General features: G+C 29.6%; 2 protein-coding genes across 4 annotated transcripts in view; both read left to right on the forward strand.

Annotated features, from left to right (window-relative positions):
- The first annotated feature begins 420 nt into the window (after positions 1-420).
- LOC102673025 (disks large-associated protein 5-like) lies at positions 421-3,885 on the forward strand. Of its 2 annotated transcripts, XM_006614494.2 has the most exons (4): positions 421-730; positions 810-3,278; positions 3,356-3,484; positions 3,567-3,885. In XM_006614494.2, exons 1-4 carry the CDS (start codon positions 565-567, stop codon positions 3,611-3,613), a joined length of 2,811 nt encoding a protein of 936 aa, XP_006614557.1. In that variant the 5' UTR covers positions 421-564; the 3' UTR covers positions 3,614-3,885. The 2 variants fall into 2 exon arrangements, with proteins under 2 accessions (XP_006614557.1, XP_006614558.1); XM_006614495.2 differs by lacking the exon at positions 3,567-3,885 and having other exon boundaries at positions 810-3,192; positions 3,356-3,427.
- Positions 3,886-6,393: 2,508 nt separating this feature from the next.
- LOC102673330 (integrin alpha-PS2-like) overlaps positions 6,394-17,489 on the forward strand; it is an 86,430-nt gene continuing 75,334 nt past the window's right edge. The window contains exon 1 of one of the 2 annotated variants that reach the window (XM_006614497.2): positions 6,394-7,027. In XM_006614497.2, coding sequence (XP_006614560.1) covers positions 6,849-7,027 — 179 coding nt within the window. In that variant the 5' untranslated portion in view covers positions 6,394-6,848. The remainder of the gene's footprint in view (positions 7,028-17,489) is intronic. The other variant, XM_006614496.2, reaches the window with a different exon arrangement.

A 17,489-nucleotide genomic window follows, 5' to 3' on the forward strand; every position in this document is an offset into this window, starting at 1 on the left:
AAAATGAAGTCCAAATTATTTTTGTCACACAAAGTTAAATAAGTTTAGCGCGCGCGATAAAAAACTGCTTCTAATGCATCTAAAGATCACATCCGGTTCATTTTTAAAGTCAAAAAAAAACTTTAAAAATTTAATCATAACATAAATTAATTAAATATCATATGAATATTATATTTTTTTGATTTCCATATTTATTCTAAATAAATTTCAAATTATAAGTAAATATAAATTATATATTTTCTTTATATATATTTCAACATAAAAAATTTGTATGTTGGTATTAAATATTTTCATTATTTATTTCCTTAATTTATATTAATGAAATAATTTTTATAATAATATTTAATAAAAATAATAAACATATATTTATATAATCAATTAATTTTTGATAGAGTAATTACAATAAAATTTGAAAAAATTTGATAATATCGTAATTTTTATTGTATTGGCTACACTGTCAAGCTTTCAAAGTTTAAACTATTTTCCGTTTAACCGATCGCGGTTAAACAGTTAATATAGATAAATATTTAATTAAAGACGTTTGTGAAATAAATGTGAATTAAAATGTCGTCTTTCCGACAACAATATAAATCAATTGGTACCAAAACTGTAAGCAAGGGTCGTCTTATTCGCGCTGAAAAACATAAAGATTTGCGTAAAGTTTATAGAACTAATACGTTCAATGAAAACAGAAATATACCAATTACCACAATGAATACACAAGCCGAAGGTTTGTATTAAATATTATATAAACTTAATAATTTATCAAAAAGAAATGCTAATATAAATTGATTAAAATTTGATTTCAGAAGATCGTATTAATAAGCTTAAAAAATGGAAAGCTGAGCGTGAAAGACAAAGAAAAATTGAACAACAAAAGAAAAAGAGACCCTTTGTAGTAGGAATTGTTCATCATAAAATATATTCTCCAATTAATAATTGTAATGTTCCTTTAACTAAAACAACTAAAACATGTGAACCTATTCCAAAAAGAATTACACGTGCAACAGAAAAGAGACTAATGAGTAAAGCAATTGCAAAAGAAGTAGACAAAACTTCACTTAAAAATTTAAATAAAAATCAAGAATCTCAGAAGAAGAATAAATCTTTTGCTCCTGAAGGTCACAAATTTAGAGCTCCATCTGGTTTGCTTCATATACCATTATATGGCAGAGAAGTCATACAAAGTATGTCTCCTGTCAGAATAAGTCAAATAATGAATACATCTTCAAAGACACCAAGAAAAAGTAATAAAATTAATATTTCACAATCTATAAAAGAAGATATACCAGCAATTGATACAAAACTAATAAATACAGATATAGAAGAGGATAGTTCCATAGAATCTATATCTTTACGGTTATCATCTGATGAGAAAGAAAAACTTAATATTTCTTATACTATCAGTGATAGTAATGATATTAAAGTAATGGCTAATAATAGTATGAAAGAAGTAACTTGTTCTTCAGAAAATGAAGTATCTCCATTAAAATCATTAAATTCTCAGTGTGAACCAGCTTTCTTTTCACCTCATATAGTTTCTAGTCGTGGAAAAAGTAATGCTAGGAAAGAACAACAATTAAGACATGGATTTAATATTGATCATTCACAAAATGATGATATTCCTACAAAAGATAATGTCATGAAGAATTTAAATATTTCAGTTGAAGAAGAAGAACGTACTGCACAATATTTTCAATTTCTTTTGAATAAAGAAATAGATAGATTGAATGAATTATGTGAAAAATGGATAAAAATTAAGGCTGAGCCTGAAACTATAGAAGATGGTCAATATGAAATAAATCAAGCAATTGGACAAACAAATTTGTTAATAAGTAAAAAGTTTGAAAGATTTCGTGGATTAGTTGCTGATTGTGAAACAGGAAAAGGAGAGATGTTAGTTACGTGCAAAGATTTGCAAGGATTTTGGGATATGATGTACATGGAAATAAAAAATTGTGATTTAAGATTTGAAAAATTAGAAAAACTTCGTTCACAAGGTTGGAAAGAAGAAGAAATAGTTATTGTTAAACCAATTATTAAAAAAAAATCTACTGTTAAAAAGAAAATTGTATCTACCAAATCAACTTCCATTAGAGCTATTTTAGCAGAAAAGAAAAAAAATATGACCGAAAAGATGAAAGATAATAATAGTACAAATGAACTTGAATCTAATTTGAATCATAGTAATAATTGTAAAAGCATTGAAAATCCTAATATGCATTATGAAAAAAAATCTATATCCATTGATTCTAAAGAAAACAAATTTACACCTGTTAAACATAATAAGAGATCAAGTTTATTGCAAAAGGTACAATTATCTAATTTATCAATGAAAACAAAAAGTCCATTAACAATGATAAAAATAAGTCAAATGTATAAAGCACCAAAAATACAATTAGATGACTCAATATCCTATATTAATTCTAATCAGACACCTGGGAAAGGTATATTAAAACAACAAAAGAATTTAAATGAAATAGAAAGTAATACAAAATCAATAAATAAAGTTAATTTTAATGATCAAATGGCTTTAAATGAAATATCACCTAATGAAACGAGAGAGACAAAAATGAATGTAAGTAAAGTATCAGCAATAGATAGTTTTGATTTGAATAATTCTGATGAAATAGCAATTAAAGTAGAAAGAAAACTTCTTTTTGATGATACTAATTTTAATGATTCTCTAAATGATGTTAAAAAAGATTCAGAAAATAAAAATTCTATAAGTAAAAGTATTGATGGAACATTACCATCAAATATAGAAACACTTACACCTTTACAAGAACAAAAAAATGTTAATAAAACATCAAAAAAGATCATAAAACAAAATGCAATTGATAATGAAAATGATGTGATATTAAATCAAACTTTAACATTAGATACAAACATTAATTCCATATCATCTACAGAAATTATAGATGATAGGGATTTAAATATATTAAATGAAAAATTAGAGAAGAATGTTTGTATAAGTAATAAGGAAGAAATAAATGAACATAATGGAAGTATAAGAGTTTTAAGAAATAGAATTGTTACCTCAACAGATACACCTAGAGCTAAAAGAAGATCTTCAAAGAAAATGTTAATTAATGAACAAGAACTGGAACATAAAGAAAATGAAACTCCTCTAGAGAGAAGAACAAGAAGAAGTCGTGTTAACATCAATACTGGGGAAAGAAGAAATATAGAGTTAGTGTGTTACAGTTGTAATGATAATGAACATTTAGAAAAGAGTAATGACAAAAGAAAATCTACTAGAAGTGTAAAATTTTCTGGTATTAATAATTCTAAATAAAATAATATTTTTTTTTCTTTTAATATAATATTTAAATGAAAATATTTTATTTTTTAGATAAAGAGTCTAATGATGGAACAAACAAATCAATCCTGCCTCTAACTCCTCATGTTAGAAGGAGTAAAAATAGAAATGGAAGAAGTACACTTTTAGAAGACTCTATTTCTTTGGAAATAGAAGAGAAACGTAATAATATTTAAAAATTTTTGTTAATTCGAGATTTTATTTAAATATTTTATATTTATATATGGCTATAATTTCATTTCAGCTCCACAACGTGTTAGGAGGTCGCAAAATAAAAAATCTTCAATTTGACATGTAGTAATATAGAAACTTGTATGATTAATGTACAAAGGTATAAGTTTTCATGATTTCTAATTTTTATACATGTTAATTGTTATTTTTTTCTTTCTTTTTTTCTTTCTTTTTTCCACTCTCAAAAGTTTAAGATACAAACATGGATTATTTTCGTCATAACTATTTTTTATAATTGTTTGACTTTCATATTTTTATATTTATATATGAGATTAAATATCATTTAATTAAACGATATTTTTTAATAAAAATAATAAATTCACACAAAAAAATTATGTATATTATAAATTTGCGAGTGTGATGCGTATGTACATATTTATAAAATTTTTATAATATGTGTACACTATACATGATATTGGATATTGATGATTAATAATTGAATTTCTATTATGATGAGATACAATTAAAAATAGATTTAATTTTTTATTATTTTTTTAAAATTCATTTTGTAAATGAAATTTATGCAAATGAATTCAATACCACTTATATTTGAAAAAAAATTAGAATTTTATACAATAAATTAGTTAAGTTATGACATAATTCAATTAAATTATATCATTATTCAATTCAATTAAATAAATTAACATAAATGCAAATAATATTTCTACAAAATTGTAAAAAGTGTGAAAAAAAGAATAAATCTAAAGGAATGGAATTAATTTACGTATCTTATACTTATTAAATTTACGTAATTAAATACTTTTTATTATTTCATATGCTAGAATAATTATATTAATAAACTGTACAGAATTTTATATAAATAAATAATATAATAAATAATATGCGATAAAATAATATGCGAATAAATATTTCTATAAGTTGTCCTAATGATGTAGTTAATGATATAATAAAAAATTTAAAAAATTTTTTAAAAAAATGTGAATTTAAATAATTCTTCATTAGATTTGAATGGAATCGGTTACAATAATAATTAGAAAATTGTTCTACATAGGAAAATAAATAAAAAATATAATTAAAATTTTTTTTGTTTAGTTTGTGTGTTTTCGTTAAAATCAAAATTAAGTACAATCAACAACTAATTAAGCGTTCATGCATTCGATAAATTATAAAATTTTATTTTTTCAAAGATGAACTTTCAAATAAAAAAATATAATATTTTTCATTGTATTTTTACTTAAAATCATTTTCTTCTTGATTGTATTATTCTATAGATATGTGCACATGTGCACTTTTTTTACGCAAACTATTCGTTTTTTATATGATTGAAAATAAATTTATAGATTTAAAAAATAAAGTGAATATTTAAATACAATTCAAATAGCGAAATATTTTTTTCTTTTTTAATTTAATGAAAAATAAATAATAATTTTAATAAGAAAAAATATAAAAATATAATATTACATAATATATTATCTATATAAAATTATATTTTCAGAATGACTAAGTAAAAAAATAATTTTCCATATAAAAGATATATATGTGTATTTTAAAACAGCGTTATATATATATTATAACATTTAATTCTTTAAAAGAGAAAGTTAGTTTTTAAATAAAAAATAATGATTGATAAAAAAATGAATTATTTTTAAAAAATATATATAAATATCTGTTTATTTTAATTACGAAAAAATTATAAAATTAATATATAAAAAAATATTTAACATTAAAATCGATTAATATTATAATAATTACGATTACATTTACAAATATAGGATTTCTTTGCAAATTATTTGTATCATTTTTATTTGCAAGCAGCGATGATCGTCATATTCAGCTTACAAGTTCCATGAATAAATGTAACAGAATCAAAAATTGAGCTTTAACAGGGGTAGCTGAAATGTAAAATAGTTCTTAAGAGACTGATAATTGAGCATGCCAATCTCTATTCATATTTATTCACAATACAACCAAGAAAGTGCCAACTCTTCAATGTCCTCATCTATTAAGTCTAACCAATAGAAAATAAATTAAAATTTTATTTGATTAAAAATTATATTAAAATCTTTTACATTTTTTTAAATAAATTACAATATTGTAAATTGAATTGATCTCACTGTCATTGTTATATATAAAATTATATATGTTATATGTATTTTTTTATAAATTATTGTATTTATTATATAAGAAAAAGTAAAATAAAATGGGGTACTGTTTTAGAATGAACATATAATATTAAATTTTAAGACAATCCTATGATTACTGTAAATTTGAACGAATTTGAAGAAAAGAATTCAATTTTCGAGTTTGTTCTTTAAAAATATCATTTTCTGATAATTCCCAAGTTTTACCTAATAACGATTAAAGTTTTTTCCATCATCTAATTTTTTATTAACAGAAAAAACATTTACCCCATTTCACCCTACTTCTTCTTCTCCGATCATTATAATCACTAATAATTAAACTGCGAACATTTATGTAAAATCTGAATATACAAAATACCAAAAATAGTCTAAAAAAATAACATGCATTGTTTTGATATAGAACGAAACAAATCTCCACTTAAATTCAAATCGTGTCTATAAAAATTTAACTTCGCACAAATATTCTCAATCTATTAATAATCACAAGATGAATGTAACAATCTCAACTGATTAAAAGCAAAAAAAAAAAAAAAAAAAAGAAAAAACTCTCCAACGAAACACGTGATGAAGATTCAGCGGAGATACGTTACACGTTACACTGGTCCAGACGCAAAAGACGTAGTGGCAGTAGTACCTAGCGATTCGTTGTGGCGAAGCCGTGTCGCGAAAACACAGCGTCGACCGATAAACACATCGGAGAGAATAGACGCGGAAAAAAAGGCGGCAGCGACGAGAGCAGAGAGCAGAGGCCGGCCGGGTCGCGCAGTTGCGGCACGCAAGCACGCCGGAGCGGAGCGCAACTTCGTGCAAGTGGGTGGGAGTTGCAGCCCTCGTAAGTCAAGAGAGCGAAGAGTAACCGAAAGAACGGGCCTCTACTCAGTCTGTCCGCGGCCGTCCGTCAAGCAGACGTCTCCGACTCTTGTGTGTGCCCCCTCCCACTTCCTCTCGACGTTTCCTAGGTCGAGTTTCATCCGAGTTTTCCCCGCAGTGTCTCGAGGACCTCGTGGATGGCACATGTAGCCCTTCGCGCCACCCTGACACACACTATTACCATCGCGAGGATCGGATCTTGAATTGAATATACACGTATATGCGTTTATGACAGTTTCTCGTGTCGTTGGAACTTATGTATGCACTTAGTGGATGAGAACGATTGAATTGGGTGTGATCAAGTGGGAAGACCAAGTGTGACCATGTGGTACGCGAATATAATCGCAGGCTTAATTGGCCTGATCTTCGTTGTCGGTTTACCACCGTGGTGTTCGGATGCGTTTAACGTCGAGACGAAACATTACGCTGTATATCGGAATGAGACCAGATCTATGTTTGGATTCGCTGTTTCGGTGTACAGGGATAGATACGGCCGAGGATGGTGAGTTTTTGATTGTTTTTTACTTCTGATTTTTTTTTTTTTTTTTTTTTTTGATATATTTTATAGCACTAGAACTACTACATATAATGAGTATATCTAAGTATTTTAAATATATAATTAAAGTTATGCTATAAAATTGTTCATTTCTTCTATCTTAGTAAGATATTAATTTTATTAAAAAAATTTTTATGTGCTCTAATAATTGTAAAAGAAAAAATATAAAATTTAATATTTTGATGAGTTTGGTAGTTTTAGTGTTATATATCTTATATTGCTATTCAGTTAGATGGTTGCATAATAAGTTTTTTTTTGATGACATAATTCAGAATTTGCATTTTTGAGTTAAAAATTGTCATTACTCATATTTTCTATTGATAGAATCTTGTATATATGTTTCTATGTTTTCAATTTCTTATTTTAATGTTTTTACTGTAAAATACAAACGAAAATCATTATTGAACGTTTTATAATTTGAAAATGATTTGAAATCGTGAAAATTAACAAAAAGAAATATTTATCATGCAATAATCTAGTAATAATAATAACTAATTGACAAGTTACATAATTTTTTTTATATTAAATAATGAAATCAGCTGATTTTTATCGAATCCACTCTTAATTGTGTTTGTGATTTTTAAAAGTATACAATTCATTTGATATTTCTTGAAATTTTGAAATGTTGAGTAGTTTGTTTATTTCAAAGGATATGTTTGAAGGAAGCATTACGAATGTCGAATATTTACTTTGAAATTTTCAATTCAAATTTTGCAGGCATGTAGATTTTTAATGAATATGTAAATACAATTATTCATATTAATATTTAAACCTTCTTATCTTTAAATTTATTTAAGATAAACCAAAATATCAATAAAATTTAAAATAGAATAATATTTGAATATTAATTTAATATTCGAATAATTGGATATTTAGATTATTAAGATAATTATATAATTTTGTGTGAATCACGAGAAAAGATAGAGTAAAATAATTAAACATAAATATACACTATTGATTAATGATAGATTAAATCATCAGTTTCTGAATAAACGATACGTAACACGATGACTCAAAATCATATGATCAATGATATAAAATCAATCATACAAAAGTTTTTATATCTTACTTATACATAAATTATACATAAATCTTATACATAAATCCAACTAATAAATTATTATCAAAACTTAAAATCGAAAATAATTTATTTTTAACTTTTTGAGTTTATTAAGATCATATTAAATTATATAAGAAATAATTTTCTATTGGAGAATATCACTTTGAAAAAATGAAATCAATCCTTATTTAAAGTTTCAGTATTTTTAATATTTTATTTTTTAATACAAATTTTTCTTGCTGAAAAAATTGTTCTATTATTCATTATTTATCCATATACTTTCACAAACTTTCATTAAAAGATTTTTTTTAAAAAATTAGATGAATTTCCTTGGTGAATGAAAACTTTTGTACTATCAATTATCGCCATCTGTAATTTTTCTCAAATTTTTTACAAAGACAAAATAATATTAATCATAGAAATATCCATCGAGTATTTTACTTATCTTTCATTACAATTCTTATATATCGAGCCAAACCAAACTTTTTACATTATTTAGTTAAAAAACAAATCTCGATTCTCATCTCTTCCAATTATGACTTTCGTCGATTCAGAGGTTCGCGGTATTCGTATACAGTGCCACGAATTTCTTCACTGACCCACATATAATTCCAGAAATTCATGAATCGAACAATTCGTATCTCTGAATCACGGTTATTAAGAGTCAGCTGCTCATTTTGTCGTACGTGTCCTATGGCCGTGAAGAAATGCGGTTCCGCTGGCGGAAGAAACATTGAGTTACTAAGTAAGTGCTATTTCCGTAAGGCGCACTTTCCTTCTTACACTTTAAGTCAGATTAGTCAAGCTTATGAAGCGTTTCATTCCGTAATAGTTATTTCCGAGTAGGCCAATTTAAAGTTGTAGTTTAGATTTTCAAGGAATTAATATATTATATATTAATATTATATTATATTATATATTAATATTAATTGTTATATTAATATATATATTATTAGTGAAGCAATACTTTTTACTCATAAATTATAACTCGTTGAAAAAGTAACTAATTAAAAATAATTCGAATAAAGTTACTTTAAGTAATTACTTATTAAAATGTTCGAATTTATTTCTAGCTATTACAAACAAAATTATTATTATGTTTTGAACAATAAATTATTAAAGTAATTTATGGAAGTAACTTCATTCGAAATTTCAACTATTAAATTTTGCCAATGACTAATTGCAAAATTTTTTGAATTTAAGTCAAGAATATCGAAAATTAAAAGTCGTGCTATATAGTCATGCTCTATAGGGATCAATATCAGTAAGCACGAAACTAGAAATAGCATTGCGTTACCTAGCAACTTTATTTCTTTTAACTCAACTTATTTCTTTTAACTCAAGAAATATTTGAAAGAATTAAGAGATAAATGATAGATCAAGTCTATCTAAATTATTTGAATTTAACAACTTGACAAATGAAAATAGAAAAATTAAATAAATAATACGCGTACAATAATTGTACACTCGTAGTTCATATCAGTAAAAAGTTATTATTTGAAATCAAGTCATTCGAATCGCATATCTTAACTAATCTAAAACGAGGTTTTATATCGCGCGAACGAATGCAAGAATAAACGTGGCGTCAAGATATGAAAAGTGAAAGAATAGCGCGATCATATTTTGCCACGCAAACAAATACTTCTTTTCGTGTACGAAAATAATCATTTTATCGATAAATTTTTGAAAATAAATTTTCAAATAGAGAAATTTTCATATTTTCAAATCAACGATCGCAATGAATTCAATGGATGTGTTTAGATTAGTTTATTGACTCATAAAATGGCAGGTACACCCACGAGTTTAGGACGACCACGCTCTCCTTTTAAGTCCTCGTCCCAGAAACCAACTAGCAAAGTGACTTCTGCTGTTTCGTTATATTAGCCGAATAATGAAGCTCGATAATGAAATCGACTCTCGTTTACCCACGATATTTTCGAAAGCATGTAATATTTTCTGTCGGTGAATAGGCGTTAAATCATATTGAGGTTAGGATCGATTTCTCTAATTATTGGTTATTACAAATATGTTTGGAATTTCGATGAATTTTTTAAACGTGATTCAGAATGATCACGTTAATTTTAGATTTAACGTCATTGGATTAATTGCGAACCTTGGGTAACCACGATACTGGAATTTTAAAGATAGCAGTGGTATCACAAATTTATAAAAGTCTTTTTAAAATAAATTCAATCCCAAAGAATTTTATACTTTCTTTGAAAAATTATTAATCGATTTCGACCAAATTGGTCGATTACTTGATCTCAAGCTATTAATTTTGTTTCATACTTCATATTTTATACGATGTGTAAAAGACTAATTAAAATTGAGTAATCCAATTGCGATCCAAATTATTACGGTATTACGTATGATTTAATGATAGCAGTTGAGAATCAATTTTGATTAAATCGCAATTGATCGATATTCGATCGCGCTATAAATTTTTCTCGAAATTTAAATCGAAAAAATAATCGACGTTAATAATTTTGACGTATTATCTACAAGATTATTTTTATTATTTACACTATCCACGAATCTTGTTTTTCCTTCGAAGTATTCGAGATAAATTTTTCAATCTGGATTCGAATCTATTCAACCGATACATTCGATCCCATCTCCACAAGACAAGATTCACTTCATCGATTTCTCCGTGACACGGCGATAGTTGAAGGGCAGGCCCCCGGATAACAGGTGCTCTCGGTAGACTTAGAACCGTTCTCCTTTTATGTCCCCTTTCGAGAACAAGGCGAGTCGGTTCTCCCGTTTCATTCGAACGCTCGTAACTGTTCTCGATCCTCTGGTGACGATAACCTTTCATTTGTCCATGATAAATATAATCGACCGAGTCATCCCCTTCGATTATTCCCTTTTCGACAAGAATTCATTCAGATTATTACGAGATCCAAGAACGAAAGAATAATTTACGCCAATTATTTTTTATAAATAATTCCGAACAATTCTCAATTTCTTGAAATGAAAATATTACGAAAAGACGAATTGAAAAAAGCGTTCATTCATCGCGAATAAAATCCGTTCGATAACTTTAAAAATTGTATAGACTTTCTTTAAAATTTGCGCCAATTCAAATTTACCGCGCCAAATCCCGACCTCCATTCATCGTCCCAAATTTCGAAACTCACAACCTCTGCTCATCTCGACACACATAAATGCTCGCTTTTCGTTTCGATCAAGAGCAAAGACTTCTTCGTGAGTCACGCGGGCCACGAATAAACGTTCCTGCCCCCGCTCCTCGGGCGACGATGGATATAAATAATGCAGACAGAACGAGGAAACGCGAGTAAAGGGAATCGGTTACGTCTTCGTGAAAAATCCGCGTGAAAGGTCGGCCCGGGATCTATCAACCGGGCCACGTAATTTATTCGATTCTAACGGATGTCGAAGCCTTCACACGGATGGGAGCGCGGATAGATATCGACTATACCGATCGAACCTTAGCCTCTCGCATGCTAAACGGAATGGCCGAGCTTTCGTTACACGATCGTGTTTTCTGGCTGGACGAATTCGAGTACGGTGCCCGTTCATTCGGGTAATTGGATTGGACTGGATAATTTGACAGGGTCGAGTGATTTGTGAAAGGGCTTCTCCCGATTGCCTAGTATTTGATTGTTGGGAGACAGGTTTGCGAATCGTGAAATGATTTGGTTTTCGAAGTGATCTTTTTCGTTAATGTATAAAATGTTTTTATTTTTAATCGTTGAGTGGAGAAGTGTAGATACATATTTGCAGATGAATACTTTTTTTGAAAATAGTATAAGTCGTTTCGTATAAAGTAGATTGTCAATTTTTTAAGGTTAGAGGTTAAGTTAGTTGTTCGAGTTGTTTGAATATTACGATTCAAAGAAGATTTAAGAATACGAGTATCAAATATTAAAGAAACTATAAAAGTTTTCACAGTTTTCTGAATCCGTTTCGTTTTCTTCGGTTTAGCTTAGACTCGAGCCTCGGCACATTGTTTCCTCGAAAGACAATAGATGGTCGCGGAAAATAAAAGGACGTATACGTTGTTCGGGATATCCAAAGCCGCAGGAAGTCCGGATTACATCGTTCGTTACGAGAAACTTCGTAGGCGCTTATATTTAGGCCAACCCGTGGAAGCTTTACGAGCGTTCGTCCTCGTTAATCTGATGCGAGGCAAACGCACCGGATTGCCACTGGATTGCTATTACCTTCCTCCTCTTGCATTAATTCTTGAAATAGAATCATTGACATGTGCAATTGAAAATCATAATTTAAATCTTTGGTAAGTTCTTCTACGAGACGTAACAAGAAACCAAATTACTAAAACAAAAGCAACTAATTATTTTTTTTTTTTGTTATTTTGACCCTCAATCGTTTATACTTTATCATAATATATATACATTCATCATAATTTTTAAATTTCTTATATTTTATGAGATTTAACCTAAAAAAAAATCCAAATTTTGAAAAAACAAAACGAAAGTTTACTAATCACTCTTCCATCTTTAATAATTAGCAATTTCCACTATTCTTTCGTACTTAAATACCAGAATTTACCAGAATTTTAATCAGAAAATTAATTAAAAACAAAAAAAGCAATTTTTTCTTCATTACTTTAAGTCTTCAATTCTTTATACTTTTATATATTTATAATAACTTTCAAATTTCTTACGTTTTATTTACGAGACCTAACCTAAAAGAACCTAAATTTTGAACAAACCAAACGAAAGTTTAGTAGTCATTTTTCCATCTTCAATACTTGGCAATATTCACTATTCTTTTGTACTTAAGTACCAGAATTTACTAGAATTTTAATCACAAAAACAAAAGCAAAAGTTTTTCTTTACTACTTTAAGTTTTCAATTCTTTATATTTTCATACATTTACGATAACTTTCAAATTTCTTACGTTTTATTTACGAGACATAACCTAAAAAAATTCAAATTTTCAATAAACCAAAACAAAACTTTTTTACTACATCACTCTTCCATCTTCAATTTACTTGACAATTTTCACTATCGTGCTTAAGTACCAGAATTTACCAGAATTTTAATCAGAAAATTAATTTTAATTTTTATCACAAAAACAAAAATAACTTTTTCTTCAATATTTTATTCTTCTTCAATTCTTTACATTTTCATACATTTACGATAACTTTCAAATTTCTTACGTTTTATTTACGAGACATAACCTCAAAAAATCAAATTTTCACCAACCAAAATAAAACTTTTTTACTACATCACTCTTTCATCTTTAACAGTTGGCAATTTTCATTATCGTTTCGTGCTTAAGCCAAACATCAGAATTCACCGGAATTTCATCAGAGATTCAGGTCGCGTTAAAGATCATCTACGGTAATTCTCACTTTCGCCCTTCCTTTCCCGTCCGATCGGTGAACAGGTCTATCTATAAACGAGGTAGGAACACGTTCGATGGATTCAGAGCACGAGGTTGACAGTGATACAGGATGTTAGATCATCGCTCCGTTACGTGGGCGGTTGGTCGCTCTCGCTTTACTCTGATTAATACTCTGGCTAATCTCCTCGTTCGATCTACTACTATTTCACCCAACGGTTCACAGTTTCTCAATGAACCTGGGCGTTCGTTTCCTCCGCCAATTGATGGACTCTGACCCTTGCGGTGGTGGAATTTAAAACCACCTGGTTGGAGGAGACCTAACCTCTTCTGTCGCGCTCTCATGCATACGAGAGGTTCGAGAAGATGACATCTAATCTGGGGACGTATCGGTCCACGTGAGACCGTTCGAGTCGTTGACTTGGTGTAATCTTTCTTATATCTATGATATTCTTATGGTTCGCGTACGTGTAATGGGATTATTGTTGAACCTTTTCAACCAGTATAAGGTTACGATTATTATTGTGAATGGAATTCTATTTGTTGGAACGAAAATTATTCTTTTGAATGACATTATTATACGATTAGATCTTGGTTATATGATTCATGAGTCACTCGATTTTCGTTATATTTGAAGATAAGGATTTACAAATATTTTAATCGTTGTAAAACGAAGATTGTGATGAACATGAAAATTTGTTATTTTAGATTTATTTTAAAGTAAGGCAAAATAATTTAAATTTGCGATTAATTTTTTTCGTTATACTTAGGAAGTAAAATTAATTTGAATTTTCTTAAATCCTTAATTTTAGCAAAAGAATATGAATAAGAAGTAATCTATTCTAGTCTCTATCTATTGCGATATTTCTTAGTTATCTCTCGCCATTATTTATATTGATGATCTTTCTATATCATAATTCGCTAAATTTTTCGGATCTAAATGAATCTATCTGTTTGAAAAGTATATACATATATATATTCGTTCCTTTTATCGACAAAGGAAAAGAAGAAAAAGTAATGGTAAATAAATGTACATTGATCTCGTGCCGAACACTTGTTTCCCAATCGCGAGATCGGACTCGAAAACAAGCTACGTACAACCACGCGAATCGTTTGTCAGTCGAAAGCTACAGCGCCGATAGAGGCCAACTTAAAGGTAATTTTAAACGGTGACGAACAGGTTGTAAACGTTGTTCACATTGTGTGTATTTTTCATCGTAATGTAACCTCATTTTCAACGATATATAATATACTCGCTTCGAATTAAATTATGAATCATATTTTTCATATTTCATTTCTTTTAGAATATATATAAAGTTTCAACTTCCTATAGTTCTCTTGTTTATTGGAAATGGAGGAAAAGAGATGCGAGAGAGAGGATGTAAGAGAAAGAGAAGGAAAGAACGAGGGTAAAAGGAAAGGTAAACGAAAAGATTTTATTGCATCTCCCTAATGACTCGTTCTTTTCGATTGGTCGAAGCTTGCAGGTCGTATAGCGCCTAAATATAAAAATTCTTTCGCATATAAACATACATCGTATCGTATCCAAGAGTAGATAATACAATTCTCCATCGTTACAGCGTCGAAACGAGGGGCCGATAAGGCTTTCGTTCCTTTTTCTTCTTCTCCTTCTTCTTCTCCTTCGTCGATCGAATTAATTACCCGGCTCAGATACCGCCGATTGACGGACGTTTCTTCGAAGTTAAACTAGTTTCCCCCTTTGTTAAATTTCTATTATACGACGTCCAGATTTTTCACCGAGAATTCCGGGAAGCATGTGCTCCTTATCACAGCCCGCCTCCACGTGATAAGACCTTGCCACAGTTTGCAAAGTGTTGCTCGCTCGTTGATTTTGCGAACGTTGAAAATTCCGCGGTTGTTTTCGCGTTTTCTTCCCCCCCTCTCTCGACCAACTTTCGTGTGCATGGCTTTCGCGTGTGCGTGTGCCAATATTCTTTTTTTTTTTTCAATTATTCGTTTCAAGTATCGAGTCGAAAAACTCGAAACTCGAATATTAGGCGAAACGAAAGTCGGAAGAAAAGATTGTGATTCCGCAGGACAATTACTTAAGAGCGGAAAGTTCCACCATCAGGATAGATCCATCCTGACTTTTGTTTCGTTTCGCAGACAGGAAACAGGGAAATTGAATTCTCGTTTCCTCTAGCATCGACACGCTCCGTAAGCACCCACCAGTTTCAAACAGACGGTGAACAAAAGATTCCACGAAGAATATAAACCGTGGGAAAGTGAGAAAAAATAAATATTTGGGATATATACTATTAAATTAAATTAATTTCTTTGAAAAATAAATTTTCAATTTACTATAAAATAAGTTATTTTATATATTTGGTTATTTTGACATGCAGATATATATGATACGAAATACACATCAATTTAACATTTCAATATTGGCAGAATGAGAATGTAAAGTGAGTGATAAAAATGCAGTAAATCGTATAAGGTCAAACAACCAATAAAATACGATAATAATCCATAACGTAAATGTTACGTAAACTTTACGTCTATGTTAATCGTTTTTCACCTTACATATTCAAATTTGTAAATCTTTTGTTTATAACACATACCATACTCGTATATTACACGTTCGATAAACATATATATATATATCTCTCTCTCTATAAATATGCTTCATTATTGATCGAAACACACAACAAAAGATCACTTTCAACCACGCTCTCCTATTCCATTCCAACGCTCACGAACACTTCTCATTAACTGTCCAAAATATCCTCCTCTCATCGAAAGTTAAATCCCTTCACCTTTCGAAACGTGTTGATGTTTCTATTTCGAGTCTTTTCAATTTCGAAGTCGTCTCTCTTCGATCGATCGAGGCGCTCGAACACGAAAGGAAAGAATCCCGTCTTCTTTTTTTCCACGCATCGAAGATGCGAAACTAGCGCCTCGTGGCCCGCAGTAAAAGCACGATATACGGCGGGTGATCGTGTGCGGAGAGAACGATCCCGGTGAGTGCAGTGTAAACGAAGATTTAAACGGTAGCCGCGAATGATGGTGGGCATCGTGATCTTTCACACGAGTTAAGTACACCTTAAGACAGCGTGCGTTATTCATCCTCAAGTTTTTTTATTTCATACTTCTCCTCGTCTTTCTCCTTTCCTTTTTTCTCTCGTTCTTTTTCCTTTTTTTAATCCGCTATCGGTCCTCCCATACCTCCGCATACCTGGCACACCTTTCGACCGATTATCGATTCGAATCAGATCGGCGTTGATATTGATGGATCTCGACCGATGCCGATTTTTATTTCTTCTTTTTCTTCTTCCTCTTCTTCTTGTGCCTCGTAGCTTTAGATTTTAACGTACCTATCTCTCGTCTCGATTTTGATTTTTTAATTAGATTGGGAACGGAGAATTGTGCGTATGTTGGATTTTTTTTTTTTAAGTTTCGATGAAATAATCGTGATATTGACGAGGCGCGATTTAGTGGAAACGTTTGATCAGATTATGGGATTAACGTTACGTTATGTGATAAATGAAAGAGATCGTTTCGAAGGCACGAATCTTTTGGATGATGTACTTACTTGTTCGATGAATTATAATAGGATAAAATAATTTCTGAAAAGAAAAAATCTGAAATTCAGATAATTTAGAATTAAAGATTAAGATAATTCCATAAATGTAAAATTTTAAACAAGCATCGAATTCCTCAAAAACTTCTACAATATAATAATTCTTACCAATAAAATAATTTCTCAGATCCCGATATATCTATATCCCTAACAATCGCGACCTCTCACAGACAATTAATCCCTCACGAATCATCTTAATTAATCGACAAAGAAACAACTCGGTTTCCTTTCGAGACAACGATCGTTTGTCTCGAGCAAACAACTCGATATCCTCCGACTACCGTAACGGCCGTGGTGAATCGGCAAAATACGAGAGAAAGAAAGGTGTGCGCAAACTTCACCGGGGGAAAAGGGAAGAAAAAGAGCGGAGCGGATGGTCGAGAGAGAGAGAGAGAGAGAGAGAGAGAGAG

This window comes from Apis dorsata, unplaced genomic scaffold, assembly GCF_000469605.1.
Source record: "Apis dorsata unplaced genomic scaffold, Apis dorsata 1.3 scaffold_188, whole genome shotgun sequence".
Classification (NCBI taxonomy): Eukaryota; Metazoa; Arthropoda; class Insecta; order Hymenoptera; family Apidae; genus Apis; species Apis dorsata.